This window comes from Protopterus annectens, chromosome 13.part0 (assembly GCF_019279795.1).
Source record: "Protopterus annectens isolate FY-2018-M chromosome 13.part0, PAN1.0, whole genome shotgun sequence".
In the NCBI taxonomy this organism is placed as follows: domain Eukaryota; kingdom Metazoa; phylum Chordata; order Ceratodontiformes; family Protopteridae; genus Protopterus; species Protopterus annectens.
In genome coordinates, this window is record NC_056747.1 from 590,560,936 (window position 1) to 590,578,826 (window position 17,891).

The 17,891-nt window shown below is 43.5% G+C and overlaps 1 protein-coding gene across 1 annotated transcript in view; it reads right to left on the bottom strand.

Annotated features, from left to right (window-relative positions):
- The window catches only part of PIMREG (PICALM interacting mitotic regulator), a 329,894-nt gene that overhangs the window by 213,535 nt on the left and 98,468 nt on the right, over nt 1-17,891 (bottom strand). The window contains exon 3 of the mRNA XM_044054255.1: nt 12,365-12,729. Within this exon, the coding sequence (XP_043910190.1) occupies nt 12,365-12,729 (365 nt within the window). The remainder of the gene's footprint in view (nt 1-12,364; nt 12,730-17,891) is intronic.

The window sequence follows — 17,891 nt, forward strand, 5'->3', positions numbered from 1 at the left end:
GCATAATTAGCGTGCTTTGTGGCAAAGTGACGGCTAATATTATACTCTTTAAAAACCGCCACAGTTTCTTGGCATATCAGTCAAACAGCAGATGATCGGTGTTCAGTGAAAAAATATTTAGTTGTCCACTCCTTACTGAACACTCGACATTCTCTGTCCACTTTCCTTTTCTTGGGTCCGCTCATCTTCATAGAGGGGCGGTGGGTCAAAGGGTAAAGTGCAAACGTGGAGTAATAGGCCTATGCTTCACCTCAAGAAAGCCAATATATCTAGAGTGCGCCATCTAGTGAGGAAACATCAGAATTGCAGGGGAAATAAAACATTAACAAGGTTAATTTATTAAATTTTTTCAAGCTTGGAGGGCCGAATCAAAACGTTTAACGGGCCGCATGTGGCCCCCGGGCCGTAGTTTGCCCATGCCTGCCTTAAAGGGTTCGGTAAATTGGCACAACCTGAGCCAGGCTTTACGCCTTATGGATACGCCGGACCCAGCCGCCCTAGCTGCTCCTTCCATTGCATAGGAGAGGAGTCTAATGGACATTCGATACTACTCTCAAAGTGCCCATTTTCGCGGAAAACAAAGCCTTGTCCTCCTGCGACATGGACTTGGGTGGAGACTCCTCCAGCTCCTTCACCAGGTCACACTGGAGTCTCATAACATGGGCCAAATAGTTCAGTGCACTTATTGAAAAGGTAGCTGAAGCATGCACCCGCTTCCCTAGCCGGTCCATCATCCGAGACTCTCTGTCAGGAGGGTGGACCAAGGAACTTTCCTGAGATAACTAAGTGGCTGCTGCTAACACCACTATGGCATCCACAGGGGAGCCCTTGTTCCAGGAAGGCCTGTTTATAAGGGGACTCAAAACCTTACCGGGGAGTTTGGGGATCGGCACCACAGTATCAGGTTCCTTCCACGCCTGCGAGGTGATCACGTCTACTAAAGGATCCGCCGGGGGGGACGGGAAACCCAAGACGTAGACTGGGCCGTGCCGAATGCCTCCAGAAACACATACTCAGAGGACGGCTTGGGGGCAGACCAACCTCCCCGCTGGCGCAGGATCTCCATGATGTCTCCAAAGGAGACATTGTCTGGAGGTGACCTTGGGGAGCCCTCCCCCTCATCTAAGTCTGTGTCCTCTGTTAGGGACTCAGGGGAGCCAAGTGCCTCCATTTACACATATGCTTGCGAGGCACACCTCCAGTGGGGCTCTCCGGGGAGTGCTCGCAAGCCATCTGTTCCTCAGGGGGAACAGTCTGGGGCCCTTCGGTGCAGGGGCTGTCCCTTTGGTAAGATGACGGGGACCGTAGAAAAAGCAGAGGGGGTCTGAGTGGAGCCCGAGGGGGCAGTCAGGGGCCTTTATCTGGAGAGGACCCGTTCTATCACATCGAACGCTGAACGAGAGCGATCCTCCTGTGAAGCCAATAAGGAGGCCAGTCTCCCCGGGTCCGATGTGAGAATCGGAGCTGGACCCAAAGTGGTCGGAGCTCCGAGAGAGGAAACCTGGACCAACAGCGTCTGAGCCGATGATAAAGGTTCCACTCCCTCAGATCCAACCCCCACGCTCCGGCTCCAAGAGCGGCTCGGATCCGAACTGATAAGATCTGAGATGCTCCAGGCAGCTGCCGGCATCCAGGACTCTAAGACAGTCGGAGCAGACACCCTGACCAAGGCCAACCACGGATCCAAGAACTCCGAAGCCAAAGGTCGGATCGGGGAAGGAGCAATATGCTGAAAAAAGGAAGCAAACTGCCCCCTCCTGAGGGGGAGGGGCTGGCAAGACCCCCATCTGGATCTGCGTATGGATAAAGAGCCTCGTCATCTTATCCAGATCTATGTCTGAGAGATGGACCAAGACGAAGCCACAGACTCAGACCTGGTTGGTCAGGGAGCGGAGGCCCGGGGAAACTGAACGTGCCTCCTCCGGCTCAGAGGAGAACCTCTGAGATCTAAACACATTACACACAAGAGTGTGGCCATCCACTGGGGATAGCTTATGGTCACACATTGTGCAACGCTTAAAAATAAGCTTTTCAGCCATACTAAAGAAAGAAAAGAAACTTCCCACTAAACTTTAGCACACACACACTAAACTGACTAGAAGAAGTGGGGGAGGAGCACACAGACAAACTACACTACTACAGCCTACACATGACGCCACAGCGATGGGAGGGGAGAAAGGGTACCTACACTAAGCTAAAACGGCTAATAAAACAAAAATTATTAACTTACAATACCAGAAAAATACCCTGCTAACTGGAGCTTCAGAGACGCGATGTTGCAAATGAGATCTGGGTATGGAAGGCAAGGGAGGTGGATTATGGGCAAGGGGAGGAGTCTGGAGTTCGGAGCTGATGTAATCTTTAGTAATCTCTGCCAGCTCGATTTTACACGGATCCGTATTCCCACAGGTTGAAGATCAAATGAAGTAAACTACTTCAGATCTAAGGTGCTAAACATTGTTAAAAAAATGATTTTACTGCCTGCTAGGAAATGACTGCTGCCACACTGCTCATCTTGCTGTAGGTTTTGCATGTTGCGGTGGATCCACAGTCTCTGTTGGCTATTCTGCATCCTAGCAAAGGCCAGGTTGGAATTATGAACCTACACCCCTGCAATTAAAGTGGTCTGCAATTTTTCCTTTATGGCTTTTAAAAAAAAGATTAATTTTTTGCAAGCGAAGAGCCTGTAGAAAGAAGCATCTGTATTGATAACGGGATTAACAGTAAATAATCTTATACAAAAGAAAAAAGTGTTGCCAATTGTGGCAATGTCAAATGCTGCCTGGATGATAAGGCAACTTACAGATTAGGCTGCAGCTTCCTAAGCCTTCAGATTTTTTTTTTTTTTTGCCAGTGCCAACTTCACTGAAGATCTAACCTTAAAAAAGTACAGTTGTGTACACTTACCATAAATGTAGATGTTGAGTGTATTCACTGTTGCAGTCATCACCTGTGGGTTATCCCTGCTGTGGTAGCCCTTGGCCGGCCCGCATACCAGAGTCAATGTTTTTCTGCATTAGCTGCTGTCGCTTGATGGCTGAAGTCAGGTTGTCAGTGCTATAAAGGAAGCCAACGCCATTACATCAGTTTTTCTTGCCCTAACCAGTCAGAGGCCTAAGTAAATATGGTAAAATGGTCGTGGTGGCTAAAAGCCACCGTTAGAAACTTACATCTCCCTAAAGAAAGATGATATAAGGGGGAAGGAGGGTGGGAAACCAGGACTGCGACAGTGAATACACTCAAACATCTACATTTATTGTAAGTGTACACAACTGTACTATGTTCTTAGTGTGTCACTGTTGAAGTCATCACCTGTGGGAGGATTCCCAAAGCTGAGGAGAGGGGCGGTAGGATTAGTAAGAGACCTACGATTGGGTCAGCATGCTCTACAGAACTGCAGAGACAAAACCTGCCCTAGCCTTAGAAAGCAGAGGTAGGTGGTAATGCTTGGTAAAGGTATGGACAGAAGTCCAGATAGCTTCCAGGATGCCCTTGGTGGGAACTCCTCTGAAGAATGCTGTGGAAGTGGAGGTTGCCCTAGTGGACTGGGTTCAAATAGACTTGGGGGGGGGGTTCCCATGCAAACTTTACCAGAAATGGATACAGTGTGATGTTTGTTTGGAAATGGGCTTCCCCTTTGCCCCTGGGGCAAAGCTGACAAGTAGTTGGTCTGTTTTCCTTAAGGCTTTAGTACGGTCCAGAAAGTATCTGAGCTGTCTGTACATGTCTAGTGAGTGCAGAATTCTTTCCCCCTTATATTTTGAGGGTTAGGAAAGAAGGCGTTTAGATGAATGGCCTGGTAGAGAATTGCATTAGATACCATCTTGGGCATAATGAGGGATTAGTCTTCAGAGAGAACCTGTCTGCATGGAAGATGACGAAGGGCTCAATGGCCATCAGTGCCTGAAGTTCTGAAACTCTTCCGGCTGAGGTGATAGCTAGGAGGAAAAGCAGTCTTCCAGTAGAGGCATCTTAGTTCTGCTGAAGCAGCAAATTTGAAGGGTGGTAAAGTCAGTTTTTCCAAATCAAAATTCAGGTCTCAGGCTGGAGTGGGTGGCCTTCTAGGAGGTCTGATAATAGAAGCCCTTCTGAGGAATTGTTTAAAGGATGGGAAAACGGGCTGTTCTATATCAAAATGAGCTGAAATGGCGGAGGCGTGGATTTTAATAGGGGAGAAGGAGAGGCCACTATTAAGTAGGTCCGCTAGGTAGTCCAGGATAAGAGGGATGGAAGGTAGTGAGGTATTTCCCCCTCTAGACTGGTTCCAGGAGCAGAATCTTTTTCATTTTCCTGCGTAAGATTTTCTAGTGCTGGGCCTTCTGGCCTCTGTGATAATGTCTAGGACCAGTATGCTTAACAGGTTCTCCTTGTTTGCCTTTAGAGTATTAGCTATGCTGATAGTTTGAGAGTCTGCAAATCTGGGAGGAGCACCCCCCCCCCCCCCCCCGAGTTAAGAGGTCTGAGATCAGGGGAAGCTGCCTGGGAGGCTGTAAGGTCAGGCTGCGCAGCAAGGGGTACAATGTTGTCTGGGCCAATCTGGAGCAAGGAAGATGGCCTTTGGTTTCTCCTCCCTTATTTTGATCAGTACCTTGGGGATAAGAGGCAGAGGAGGGAATGTGTACACAAAGAGGGTGTTCCAGGGGAAGGTCAAGGCATCCACCTTCCAAACTAAGTGGTGATACTCCCAGATACAGATTTTTTCAGCTGATGGTTGGGGTGCGAAGCAAAGAGATCCACCTCCGGAGTTCCCTACACCTGAGCGATTCGTAAAAAGATTTTTCTGTGGAGCTGCCGTTCGTGGGGGTTCAGTAAGTTTCTGCTTAAGTGGTCTGCCAGGGTGTTGTTGATCCCTGGTAGGTATTGTGCTATCAGGTGTAGTCCCATGGAAGAGGCTGACTGCCAGAGGTTCATGGCTAGCCTGCACACAGGGCAAGATTGGGTCCCTCCCGGTTTATTGATGTACCACATTACTGCGGTGTTGTCTGTTTTGTTAAGGAGAACCCCTGGCTTGAGATGGGGTTTGAGGATGTCAGAGCCTTCTGGTTGATGTGTAAGAGAAGGTGCTGGGCATCCCAAAGACGTTGGGTGCACCTGCCTTCTAGGTGAGCACCCCAAGCTATGTCTGAGGCGTCAGTGGTAATGGTCTGCCCGGTTGAGCAGAGGGTGAAGGAAAGATCCTTGTTCTGGGCAAAGACCCCTGCCCACCAGAGAAACTTGGCCCTTATACAGGGAATCAGACATAGAGAGGTCTCTAGAGGTTGAGAGTGCTGACAACAAAGGTTCTTTAGGTACCACTGAAGCTTTCTCATATGAAGCCTGGCCAGAGGAATCCGAAGGATGCAAGATGCCATGTACCACAAAGCTTGCAGAACTTCCGCTCACTGAGGTGACTTCTAGAAGCCAGCTGGGTAAAATGGAGAGACAGGAAACTCTGTTTTTCTGGGGATAGGAAGGCCATTTCGGATGCTGTGTCCAGCAGTGCTCCCAAGAAAATGATCTTCCTGGAGGGCGTTTGCCTTGATTTCTTCTTGTTAATGGTGTACCCTAAGGAGGTTAGGAGGGTTTTGACAGAGGAGGTTCTTGAGGAGCTTTTCTTTGCAATCTGCCTGAATGAGGCAGTCATCCAGATAAGGGTAAATTTGTATATTTTTCTGTCTGCAAAAGGCTATGGCCAGGGCTAAGCATTTGTTGACTACCCTGTGAGTAGTAGATAAGCCAAATGGTAGCGCAGAGAATTGAAAGTGATTTGAGCCTGCTCTGAAGCAAAGGAATTTCCTGCAGGATTCCCTTATGGGGATGTGGAGGTAGCCATTTTTTAAATCTAGGGTAACTAACCAGGCATCTGTTGTCAGCATAGGCAGCAGCTACTGCAGCAAAGTTAGCATTTTGAATTTGGGGGTCACTAGGAAAGTGTTCAGAATGGATAGATCCATGGTGAGGCACCAAGTGCCCTCTTTTCTGGGAAAAAGGAATAGTCTGGAATAAAAGCCTTTGCCTGTTTGATACGAGGGGACAGGTTCTACTGCCCCTTGGGATATGAGAGTTTGGACTTGTTTCAATGCCTCTGCCCACTGATTTGGAGGCAAGTCTGGGTACCCTCTTGGAATTGGGAGTTCATTGAAGGAGAATTTGTATCCCTGAGAAATTCTCTTTAAGACCCATTGGTCCTTTGTTACAAAAAGCCAATTTTCTTTGCAGAGGGAGAGCCTTTCTCCTAGTTTTTGGTGAGTGAAGAGGGCAGTGGGGGGAGAGGGAGTCATTGAGAGTTTCTGCCATAGAGGGATGGCTTAGACCTCCCTGCCATTGGAGTGGAAGTGTTCCACTGTTTGGGTGGTCTGCCCCTGTCTGCTAGGTGCAGGAAAGGATCAGTGTTTTCGGAGAAAATTCCCGCTGAACCTAGGAGGTTGTACCCGAAGGAAATCTTTTACTGTTTGCATAGATTTTGCTTTGTCTTCCATCTTTTTAAGCACCTCTTTTGTTTTTACTCCAAACAAGCTGTCCTTATCGAAGGGTGCATCAAGTAATTTAGATTAGACATGATCAGGGAGAGGGTGCTCCTTCAACCACGCATGTCTCCTAATGACAGATCCTGACACTGCTGCCCTGCTTGAGGCTTCTAGGGTGTCATATCCACAGTGCAATGAGTGTTTAGCCACTTGACAAGTAGAGTGCAGTAAATCTGCTAACTCTTTCGAATTGGCACAGTCAGGAAAGGTTGAAATCTTTTGTTTTAATAGTTCCAAAGGGTGTTGTTGATATTTCAACATGTGGAACTGACAGTTAAGTGCTCTGATAGCTAAGGTTGCAGATGTGTGTATTTCTTCACCCAATCTGTCCAGAGCTCTGGAATCCTTGTCAGGAGTAGTAGGTTTCTTTGCAGAACTAGCCTTAGCTCCTTTAGGTGCAATGACCTTCAGGTCTGCAGCAGGATTTCTGTACAGGTATTTGTGAGAATCCAGTACTCTAATACCAGTCAGGTTTTCTGGGAGCAGGTGGGAGGGAATCAGGAGAGCTGGATTCATGGAAGACATCATTAACCACCTCTAAGACTGGAGGGATGGCCAAGGGGTCTGTGCTGGGGCAGGTCTAGAAACTCTTAGTCCTTTCTTAGACTGAAGGAAGTCCTGAGATTCCCAGTGGAAATGTTCCCTGTGGGTGGGAAGGGTTTCCCCAAAGGAAAGATCTTCTGGTAGGGAGGCAGAAGGAATGGATTCCTCTGCATCTGAATCCTCATAAGCAGTAAGAGGTTGTTCCTCTTCAAAATCTGAATAATCAGACTCCTCAGAATCAGGTTGTCAGTATTTCAGGGGAAGGGTCTCTTTTTCCTTTTAGAAGGTGCAGCCTGACTACCTCTGATAAGGGTGATAAGATCCTCTGCCATTTTAAGCATTTGAGCTTGCGGTGGTGGAGCAGGAGTAAACTGGTGGCTAGAGGTAGTTTTCCTATGAGTGGCCTTGCTTCTAGGCCTAAGAGTATCCATAGGTCTGAGAGAAACGGTAGTCAGAAGAGAAGATGTCTGTTTTTGTCTAGATTCAGTAGTGCGAACCCCCCCCTCAGAAGCCGGTGCCTGCGTCTGGACTCAACCAAGGCAGAGACGACCAAAGGCACAGAAGATGAACAAAATTTCTGCGGCATACTGGACTCCGAAAGGGTCTCAGTAGAGGCCTGCAAAAGTATCGAATTGGGCAAAAGGGGCTGCAAAGGTGCCTCACTGAATTCCAGAGGGCCGACGACCTGCTTAGCGATAGAGTTGTCTGAAGGCTTAGCCTTGTGTGGTCTGTCTCTAGCTTTATCCTTAGGCTTTTTCCGAATGTCTATGGATTGTTGGCTGACTGACGCCATTTTGGAAAGCGAAGACGGAAGATGAAAATATCTGGCTACAAAAAGAGCTCTATGACGAATGATTCTCACGTTAAAGTGGGCAGAGAATCGGCAACAGGTGATGATGTGGTCTGTGCCTAAACAAGTGACGCAGTATGAATAAGTATCGGTGTGGTATTTGCTTTCCACAGGCAAGACAGTTAACTTTTTCAGACATCGTAGTCCAAGAAAAAAAGGATCCCCAATGGGATACTTAGCTTTAGATGTTTTCAGCTGTAATTCAAACTTGGGTAGCGACCGACCGGCACACTTGCGAACTGCTTCTGCTACGGGCTTCACGGCAAGAAAGACTAATGTAATGGTGTCGATCCTGACGTCAGCCAGCAAGTGACAGCAGCTGACTCAGAAAAACATTGACTCTGGTATTTGGGCTGGCCGAGGGCTACCACAGCAGGGATAACCCACAGGTGATGACTGCAACAGTGAAACACAAACATCACAGCATTATGCATTGTGGAACAGAGCCCCCTCAAGGTTACCATATGCTTGTTTCCAGAACAAGGCAAGAGCCTAAACTCTGTCCAAAGGCTGCTGTCTGCACCTACCAAGGTGGGGGTTTAACAGTGTTGTGAAGAATCTATTTATATGGAACATATGTGCACATGCTATTGAGTTACTCCGTCCACAAAGCTCTTAATGTTCTGTAAAAAGTTTTCTATATTTAAAAAATATTTAAAAATTCAGAATAAAAGTCATGTAGATTTCTTTCTACCTTTGCTCTCACAGATAGTACAACATGAAAATGGCTTTGCCCATTACTACTTCCAGATTAGTAGATCTGCTGCTATGGAATGCTAGCTTAGTTGAAATGCATCTTTATCTACTGGTATAGTGTGTTAGTCTGTCTGCAAATACAGCTCGAGATTTGAAGGCAATATAGTAAAAATGTGCTGCATCTTTGAGGACTATTTAAAAAGTCTACCTTTCTGCAATTGTATCGTGCATCCCTGAGCAAATTACTTAACTAGTTACACCATGAAAAGGGACATGCGTTTTTGGTCAAGCTTCCTCTACCCTTGGTCAGGTGTAAAGTAGACAAAGCTGCAATTCGACAAGCCTTGACAGGACTTTACTGGTTAGGAAATGAAGAAGCTTCACTAGCAAAAAATAACAGTATAATTTTAAAAGAGCAAAAAAAAAAAGATGCTTTTCCTAATGAGCCACTTAAGTTTCCAAATATTTTTCTCAAGAGAAGCTCTAGGGACACAGGTCAAAGTGCGTGACAAACAGTTGTTGCCATACAATGCACACATCTTGAAAAAAGTGAAGATGGAGCAGATCAGTATGCGACCCCACCCCCTTTTTAAGCAAGAAATGCCTTTATTAAATTATCACGCATAACATAAGCAATTTTTATGAAGGAAAACAAACCACATTGACCTAATTTTAGTTGCAAACATTATACATCACAAACTATCACTTATCTGTCCAGTTATTGTCAAACATTACAAAGCTCAAATCCGAAATCTTATAGGCTTTGCTGCATATTTGGGAGACATACATATATCGCCCCATTGTTTCTTTGTGAATTGCTTATCCACTCTCTCTTCCCAATCCTTTCTAACCTCCTCTGGTTGATTCTTACAGTTGTCATGCAATATTTTGTATGCTCCACTAATTATTACTTTGACATCAGCTTCTGTTCTAGATTTTGCGAAAAACCTGTACCAGTGCTGGTCTTTGGGTTACGACACCCCTATTTCTCTTTGCCTTCCCTATCAAGGATTGATATCAGAATACAGGCAATCTCTAGCCTGTAGTCCAAATAAATTCTTGACCTCTTCCCATTCTATTACCTTTCTCTCTCTAATTATCTGCTCCCAATACCTTGATTCTTTTTTCAGTTTTCTCCAATAACTTCCACCCCCCCTTGCCTACTGTCTGTATCCCTAATTGCAGTTATTATTGGCAGAATCTCCTTTCTCCATTCCCCATGTTGGCTTAGTTCTTAGGATACTTTCCACTACTTTATGAATGTAATATTCTACATGGTTATTGTTCTTCTTCTGTATTGTTATTTTTATTCCCCTTAAGGATCTGCAACCAAAACCCCAGTCTCTCCTGGTTTCTTGAGCTTCCCCCATTTTATCATCATCCCTTTCCACTCTGAATTAGAGGTGTATGCTTCTGCTTTGTAGAACAGCCTTAAATGTCTAGCTCTGAAGTACCCCTTCAAATAGAGTAATCCCAAACCGCCTTGTTCAATTGGAAGAATTGGCTTATCCCACTTGAATCTTGCCATCTTCCCCTCCCAGATAAAACCCTTCAGCTCTTTCTTAAATTGTTATCCACAACTCCTCCTCGGATTGATAAAAATATGCCTGACCTATTATGTTCAATGTTATTCTAAATGAAAGCTTGTATTTTTGAGAAAGAAAGCATCTTGTTTCCTTACATTCATAAAGCTGTGGGAATCAGGCCACTTGGGCAAACAGCAGCTTTTGATTTTTATGCATGAGAAATTTCACATTTGCCTGGCTGACATTGTGATCCTTAGTGAGAGTAGGGAACAGGTGGAGACGACCCTGGAGATATGCTCTAGAGAGAAGAGGAATGAAGGTCAGCAGGACTAAGACAGAATATAAGTGTGTGAATGAGAGGGAGGATAGAGGAATGTTGAGGATGCAAGGAGTAGAGGTGGCGAAGGTGGATGAGTTTAAATACTTGGGGTCAATAGTTCAGAGTAACGGTGAGTGTGGAAGAGAGGTGAAGAAGAGAGTACAGGCAGGATGGAGTGGGTGGAGAAGAGTGTCAGGAGTGATTTGTGACAGACGAGTACCTGCAAGAGTGAAAGGGAAGGTCTATAAGAGGGTAGTGAGACCAGCTATGTTATATGGGTTGGAGACAGTGGCATTGGAGTTTGAGCTGGATGTGGCAGAGTTAAAGATGGTAAGATTTGCACTGGGTGTGACGAGGGTGGACAGGATTAGGAATAAGTATATTAGAGGGTCAGCCCAGGTTGGAAGATTTGGAGACAAAGCCAGAGAGGCAAGATTACGTTGGTTTGGACATGTGCTGAGAAGGGATGCGGAGTATATTGGGAAAAAGATGCTAAGGATGAAGCTACCAGGTAACAGGAAGAGAAGAAGGCCTAAGAGGAGGTTTATGGATGTGGTGAGAGAGGACATGCAGGTGTGGTTGGTGTGACAGAGCAAGATGCAGAGGACAGGAAGAAATGGAAACAGGTGATCCGCTGTTGCGACCCCTAACGGGAACAGCCGAAAGAAGATGATGATGATGCCTGGCTATGTCATCATAACCATTCATTTAAAAATATAAAGAAAAAAAAAAATCATATTTTTTCCAATAATGAAAGAACTGTAAAAGACCGGCAAGACATGCCATTTAGAAAAGGGCAGTTATTGCACCACATACACCATGCTTTAGATGCACTTATCACAATGCATTAACAAATGGGGAGATGTGCTTAGCAGATCTGCAAACTCCCAACAAATAGTTAGATTTTCCACCAACTTTCAAGTATATGCAGTGCTCAGTCTTGGATTCTATAAAGATTAAACTTCTCGTTACACAAAACCCTTTCAGAGATGACCCAGAAAGCATTACAGCCTTTATAAGCAGAAATTCAAAAACATCCACAGGTGAAAAGACCTTTTCCTAAGCAAGATTTGGCAGTTTGCCTGAAAATACCAGAAATTAAGAAGTCTTGACCAACTTAAATCCAAGCCACATCAACATCTGCTTAAAGCATTTAAAGCAAAATTTTTATAAGACAATGACTGATGCAGTGCACCTCACTGCACTGCATATCCACACTGCACTAATTTATACAGTTTGATGGGGTTGTTTAAAATACAAACATGCTCTGAAGGCTTGGAGGCTATACTTCATACTACAATGCCTTTTTATATATTTACTATTATACTTCATGTTTTACACTGTACAGCTCTCCATGTTGATTTCTGTATACTACTTTTTCCTCTCAGTTTCCCATTTCACATTATATTTGACTAATATATACTTTTAAAATTACTTTGATTATTACTTTCTATGTAAACCGCCTGCCAATTTGCTTGAGTCGTGACTGAAAGAGGTCTGTCGACCAACCCACCTAAACAGTTAAAATTCATAAATTAATGAATAAAAATAAAAACAAACAGTCTTAAAACACAGAGCAGCTGGCACTGATCAGAAAATGCAAAAATCCACATTTACATCTACTAAAGCTATTAATTTACAATAATTATGTTTTCTGCAGAGCGTTTACTTCTCTTAAGCGCAGAACACCTAGCACACGGATGTAAAAAAATGCTGGTGGCAAAACCAATCACATTTACTTTAGACCTCAAAACAGCATTTCTTCTGGCACAAAAAGTGCTGCAACAGTCTATCAAAAGGAAAGAAATTTAAGATAAAAAATTTCAGCATTAGTCGCAATACCAAATTGCCTCTGTCCATATGAGGGGTTAGCCATATGTATATGTAGTTGAATATGCAAAAAGTCTTATAAAAGTACATTTACCTTCCTTTAAGTGGAGCAGGTGATGCATATGGGCTCCTGAGTGCAGTTGCTCGAACAGATCTCCTCACTGATGATGTACCATTACCAACCCAGGCGGACAGACTCTTCCGCTGCTTCTGGTCAGAATCTAAATGTTTGTTTCGAGTTCCAGACCAGTGACTACGCCTTTTGCTTGATGCTGGAGTTTGCTTAGAGTTTGCTATGGGAGTGGTAGTAGCAGATACACTACCATCAGTCTTTTGCGGTGTACAAGCCGGAATGCTTTTCTTCGCTGCAGTCATGCCGCTATGCCTTCTAGGTGCTCTACCCTTAGTAGGAGTAGTCATTAAGTGTTTATTAGAGGACTGGCACCTCTTCTGTACTTTCTGTAACAGAAAGTGATTTTGTTATTATGGTAAAGAAATGCAATATATGCAATTTAATTCAGTACTGCCAATGTGGTCAATTATATTAAAATTGATACAGGTAACGTTTGTCAGTGTCGCTAAGTTCAACCCTTTTCTCTCCTTGAGCGCACTTCACTGTACAATTAGCTCATCTGTTTCTATATCTTGGAGCAGCTAATCTGCATGTTAAAGTTTGTCCTAGCTCAAGCTGCAAGTGAAGGCATGATTTCTAGCGTTTATCTTCTTGGCCGCATTAGTAGATTGCTTTAGATTTTCATATAATTTTTCCAGCTTTCATAATGCCTTCTCACATTAAACAATGGAAAGCACTTTGCACTTATTTAGTTTATTCCCACTTAACACACAGTAGCAGCAGGAAAGAGAAAAACAGTTAACTCTACAAAGCATAAGAAGAATACAGCTTCCTGTGCTGCTTTCATGTCCCCTCTTTTTTCTTTTCCTTCTGAAGAGTTTTTGTTTTAAAGAAAACATACACGGCATGAAGCAGAAGGCTCCACCTACAAGGCAGCTGCATACCTAGAACAGAATAATTTGTCAGTGCCTAGGTATGGCATCATTGAATCCCTGCAGAAAAATCATGTTTGTGTAATTAAGGAGAAGGACAACCACGGCACTCAAGTCGCTTTCTGCAAGTAGAATTTGTTCGATGTAGGGGCACTTATCAGATTAGGACATCTCAACAAATGGCTTTAAAGCCCTTTAAAAAAAAAAAAGTCACAAAACTTAAAAACCAGAGACAGATTTAAACAAATGAGAAGAGAGAGACAAAAAAAAGGGATAAATTCTCACCAGAAATAAAATAAAAAAAATCAGTCTGGAGTCTATGACTACAGTGAAACTAGTGTAAGGAAAGAAATGGCACATTCTAAATAGCAGTGTTTACTAAACTTCACTGCCAAAGTTGAATACCTGAAAAAGTTTTGTATACAGAGGTCCAAACACAAACAATGTCAAATCTAATCCTGAAGCCAGAAGTCTTCCAGGTCACCTTACTTTGTGGGTTGTTGAGTCTTTCGGCTTTTCCCGGTTAGGGGTCGCCACAGCGGAACTTCGGTCCGCTAATGATTGGTAGTTGATTTTTACGTGCAGAGTTACCAGCTCTGACGCACAACCTTCAACGAAGGTACGCCCATTCACGCATGTCTCCACACAGAAGACGTTCTAGCTGAGAATCTAACCGGACAGCGTCTTACTGCGAGCAGACAACGCTACCCCAGCACCACCACCGCATACTAAACAAAAATATTTACAACAATATCATTCACGAGCAAAAGGAAAACAGAAGATAGATGCAAACAGTGCCATTTACAACACCACTAGGGAAGATTATAAACAAAAATGCAAGTAAACAATATCATTGGAGCCAATGTTTCAGATGACACAAGCAACAGGATATCAGAAAATTACACAAACAGATGCCTGCCTAATTAACATTTTTAACAGTAGCTGACTTGACTGGGAGCATTCCATTACAGTATTATAAGGCAGAAGTTACATACTAAATCCTATCTGTAGGCCATTTAGTATTAAATCCATCATAGATGTGGTAATGGAGGCATTACGAAATGGCTAAGTGATCAGACAGGCTTTTAGAGAATCAGGATACACACAGCCTAGAAAGATCAGTGGACTTTGACAAATTGCCACTTTACGACCCATGGTTTAAAGGTTAATGAGAAGAATCTATGGTCTTTAGAGAGCAGTACAGATCACAATTTAGAGAAATTCAAGTTTAAACCTCCCAGAACATTAATTAAACTTCTAACTAACCAATAAAGACATGTTATGCTTTGTGACTGCTACTACAGAACAAGGAAACATACACTGAAGAGGATGGCGCCTCCATAGGTTTATATACAGGGACATTAGTTGCTTAAATTATGCAGCCATAATACCAAACTACTACATATGGAGATTTATATGAAAAATGTATTTATTATTTGACGACAGGGTAGGTGAACTAGTCTATTGACTATTTTTAGTCACAACTCATGCTCTCCACAATACAATATGCAACAGGAATACAGTGTAAAAATGTTTTTGCAAATATAGTTGGATTTGAATTGCTTACAACACTTTAAAACATAGTAGTAAAACATCAGTACAAACTGCAAACATTAAAAGTCAATGCAGCAGTAGTACATAAATTCAAGTAACAAATCAGTTGGTACTCAGTTATTTGGTTTGCCCTGTAAGGTAATCAAAGCAAATATTTTAGGCAGTTAAGTATTGTCTGTACAGAAGTTGCAAGCCATTTCTGTAGAGAGGTGCTCCTTTAGAAACTCTGGATTTTTGTCTTGATTTTGGTAGGCATGCGATTCGAAGTTGCATGTCCTAGTCTGGAAAAAGCGTTTTCTTCTTTAGCGTTTTTAAAAAGGGGCAGGCGAGGGATAAAGAGTTTCGATGTGAGCTTCTCAAATTATAGAAGATCTGCTAAATAGGATGTTTTATTTTTTTAGGGGGACAGTAACCTTGTTTTAAAAAAAATAAAGAGTACTCGGCAAAAAGGTATCCTTTTTGTCACTGGCAGCCAGTATATTTTTCTAGCAGCTTGCAATGCTGGAAAAAGATCTGCCAGTAGTATGAAGAACTAAGCTAAATTTGCAACTAACCTCAAAAAAAAAAGTCATAACTGTACACGAAGGCACAAACTTGCTGCATGACACAATTCAAAGACTGGACATTAACACACTGGCCACCCATGTAGTCCAGAAGAAGAAAATTCACAAACACACACACACAGACACACAAATGCGCGTGCACACACACGCACACCAATTACTTGGCATGGTTGAAATGCCAAATTACAAAAGGCTGAGCCATTTAGTAGACTGCAACACACACACACACACACACACACACACACACACACACACACACACACAAATGTGCGTGCACACACACGCACACCAATTACTTGCATGGCTGAAATGCCAAATTACAAAAGGCTGAACCATTTAGTAGACTGCAATACATGGGCAGGCAGCTGAAACACAGTGTGGTCCTCTTCAACTTCCGCTCTGTCAGACATCCCAGGGATACAAACCCTCCCTTCCAAACTGAATGCACATGTAAAACTTACTAAAAGGATACAAGGCCTGCCTGGCATACAAGGCATCCTCCTAATCAATACGGATGGATTTACTGCACATCAGCAAGTCAAATTCTTTTTCTGATAAACTGACAAACCTTCACGAATTCCAGGCACAAAAAAATCTGTTAAAATATGTCCTATGTGGACACGTCTGCCAATGGTACTTCAGGCTTCTTCCAACATTTCATACAGGTTTGTGTGATAAATTTGCTCAAGATTCCTTGCATTCTGGTTGGCTAACTTTGCAGTTAATCTCCGTTTTTCTCTCTCATACCTGTGGCTCCTGTCATTAGACCAGAAATTTACTTTCCACATAGGATATCAGAACTTATGCCTTATCTAGATGCTTGAACTCTCGTGGTCTGGCTTTTGGGAATTAAGTGCCTGTTCTGTGTGTTAATTAAAAATGGGCATAACTATTGACATTCGAATATCAAAAAAGTGCTCCAAGGCACTTTTGAAGGCAGTACTGTCCTCTTCCCAAACCTACTTTGTTAAGTCCAAATTCCTCTAAGGTAGCTTCCATATATAACAGCAGAAAAAGGACTGAACCCCTTAAATGCTCAAGGCACTTGTATGAAAAATAAGGCATGGAATTACTTCAGTGCCCCCATTGCAGTCTTTTCTTAGCATAGATTTTATTAAACCTCTGTATCAACCCATCCCATTAGTGAAAGATATACTGATGTGCAAATATGTTTAGATTTACAAAAATAATAATAAAAAAAAAAGTGGCACAACTCCATTACAACTTGTAAGAAGTTCCTTAGTCAGCAAGCATCTCCTTTTGGAAACCTAACTCTAGGGAATAAGAAAGCCAATTCCTTTGCTATAGCTTTAGCAATCGCTCTCCAAGTCAGGTAGTATATGCTACTGTTACCGGGCTGTACGTATTGATGTCTTCCTGTTTTCAATAGACATCCTAATGGGTTTATTTCAAATTTCAAAAATGAGCATCAGTAACGAAGTGGCACTACCGGAAAAGTACAGTTGTGTACACTTACCATAAATGTAGATGTTAGAGTGTATTCACTCTTGCAGTCATCACATTTGGGTAATCTGCTGGCAGGTTGCCCTCAGTCGGCCTGAATAACAAAGTCTTGGGTCCTGCATCGATTGCGGTCTCCTCTTCCATGATGTCAGGGGTATAAAACATGCAGTAGACACCAATCAGTTTTTCGTGCCCCAGGTGTCAGGTGCCCCCCAAATGGGGAGCAAAAAAATATATACAACTATGAATATATACATGCAGTTTAGAACACATAAAATATACCTTCAACTAAAAGCAAATACACCACAAAGGCCTTTGTGCATAGTGAAGGAAAGTATAGAAAGGGGGATGACGGGTGGGTAACCCGGACTGCAACAGTGAATACACTCGAACATCTACATTTATGGTAAGTGTACACAACTGTACTATGTTCTTCGTGTTTCACTGTTGCAGTCATTACATTTGGGTAGAATCCCAAAGCTATGGATGAGAGGATGGAATTAAACAGCATTAGAAGCAGCTATTAAGGCCTTGCAGGACTGCAGTGGCAAAGCCTTCCCTGGATTTAGAAGAGAGTGGCAATTGGTAATGCTTTGTGAAAGTATGAACTGAGCTCCAAGTAGCAGCGTCTAGAATGTCTCTGGTAGGAACCCCTCTGAGAAAGGCTGCTGAAGTAGAAGCAGCCCTGGTGGAATGGGTTTGGATCCCCTTAGGCACAGGTTTACCATGGTGCAAGTAGCAGAAATGAATACAATGGCTTATCCATTTAGAAATGGTCTGCTTTGATATAGCCTTCCACTCTGATCCTGCAGCAAATGCCACCAGTAGTTGCTCGGACTTTCTTAGAGATTTTGTCCTGTTTAAGTAGAATCTTAGTTGTCTGTGTACATCCAATGAATGCAGAATCCACCCCCCCCTTGTTCTGCGGATTTGGGAAAAAAGTTGGCAGGTGAATGGTCTGGCTAAGAGCCACACTGGATACCACCTTAGGCATAAAAGGATTGGTCCTGAAGGCCACCCTGTCCGGGTAAAAGT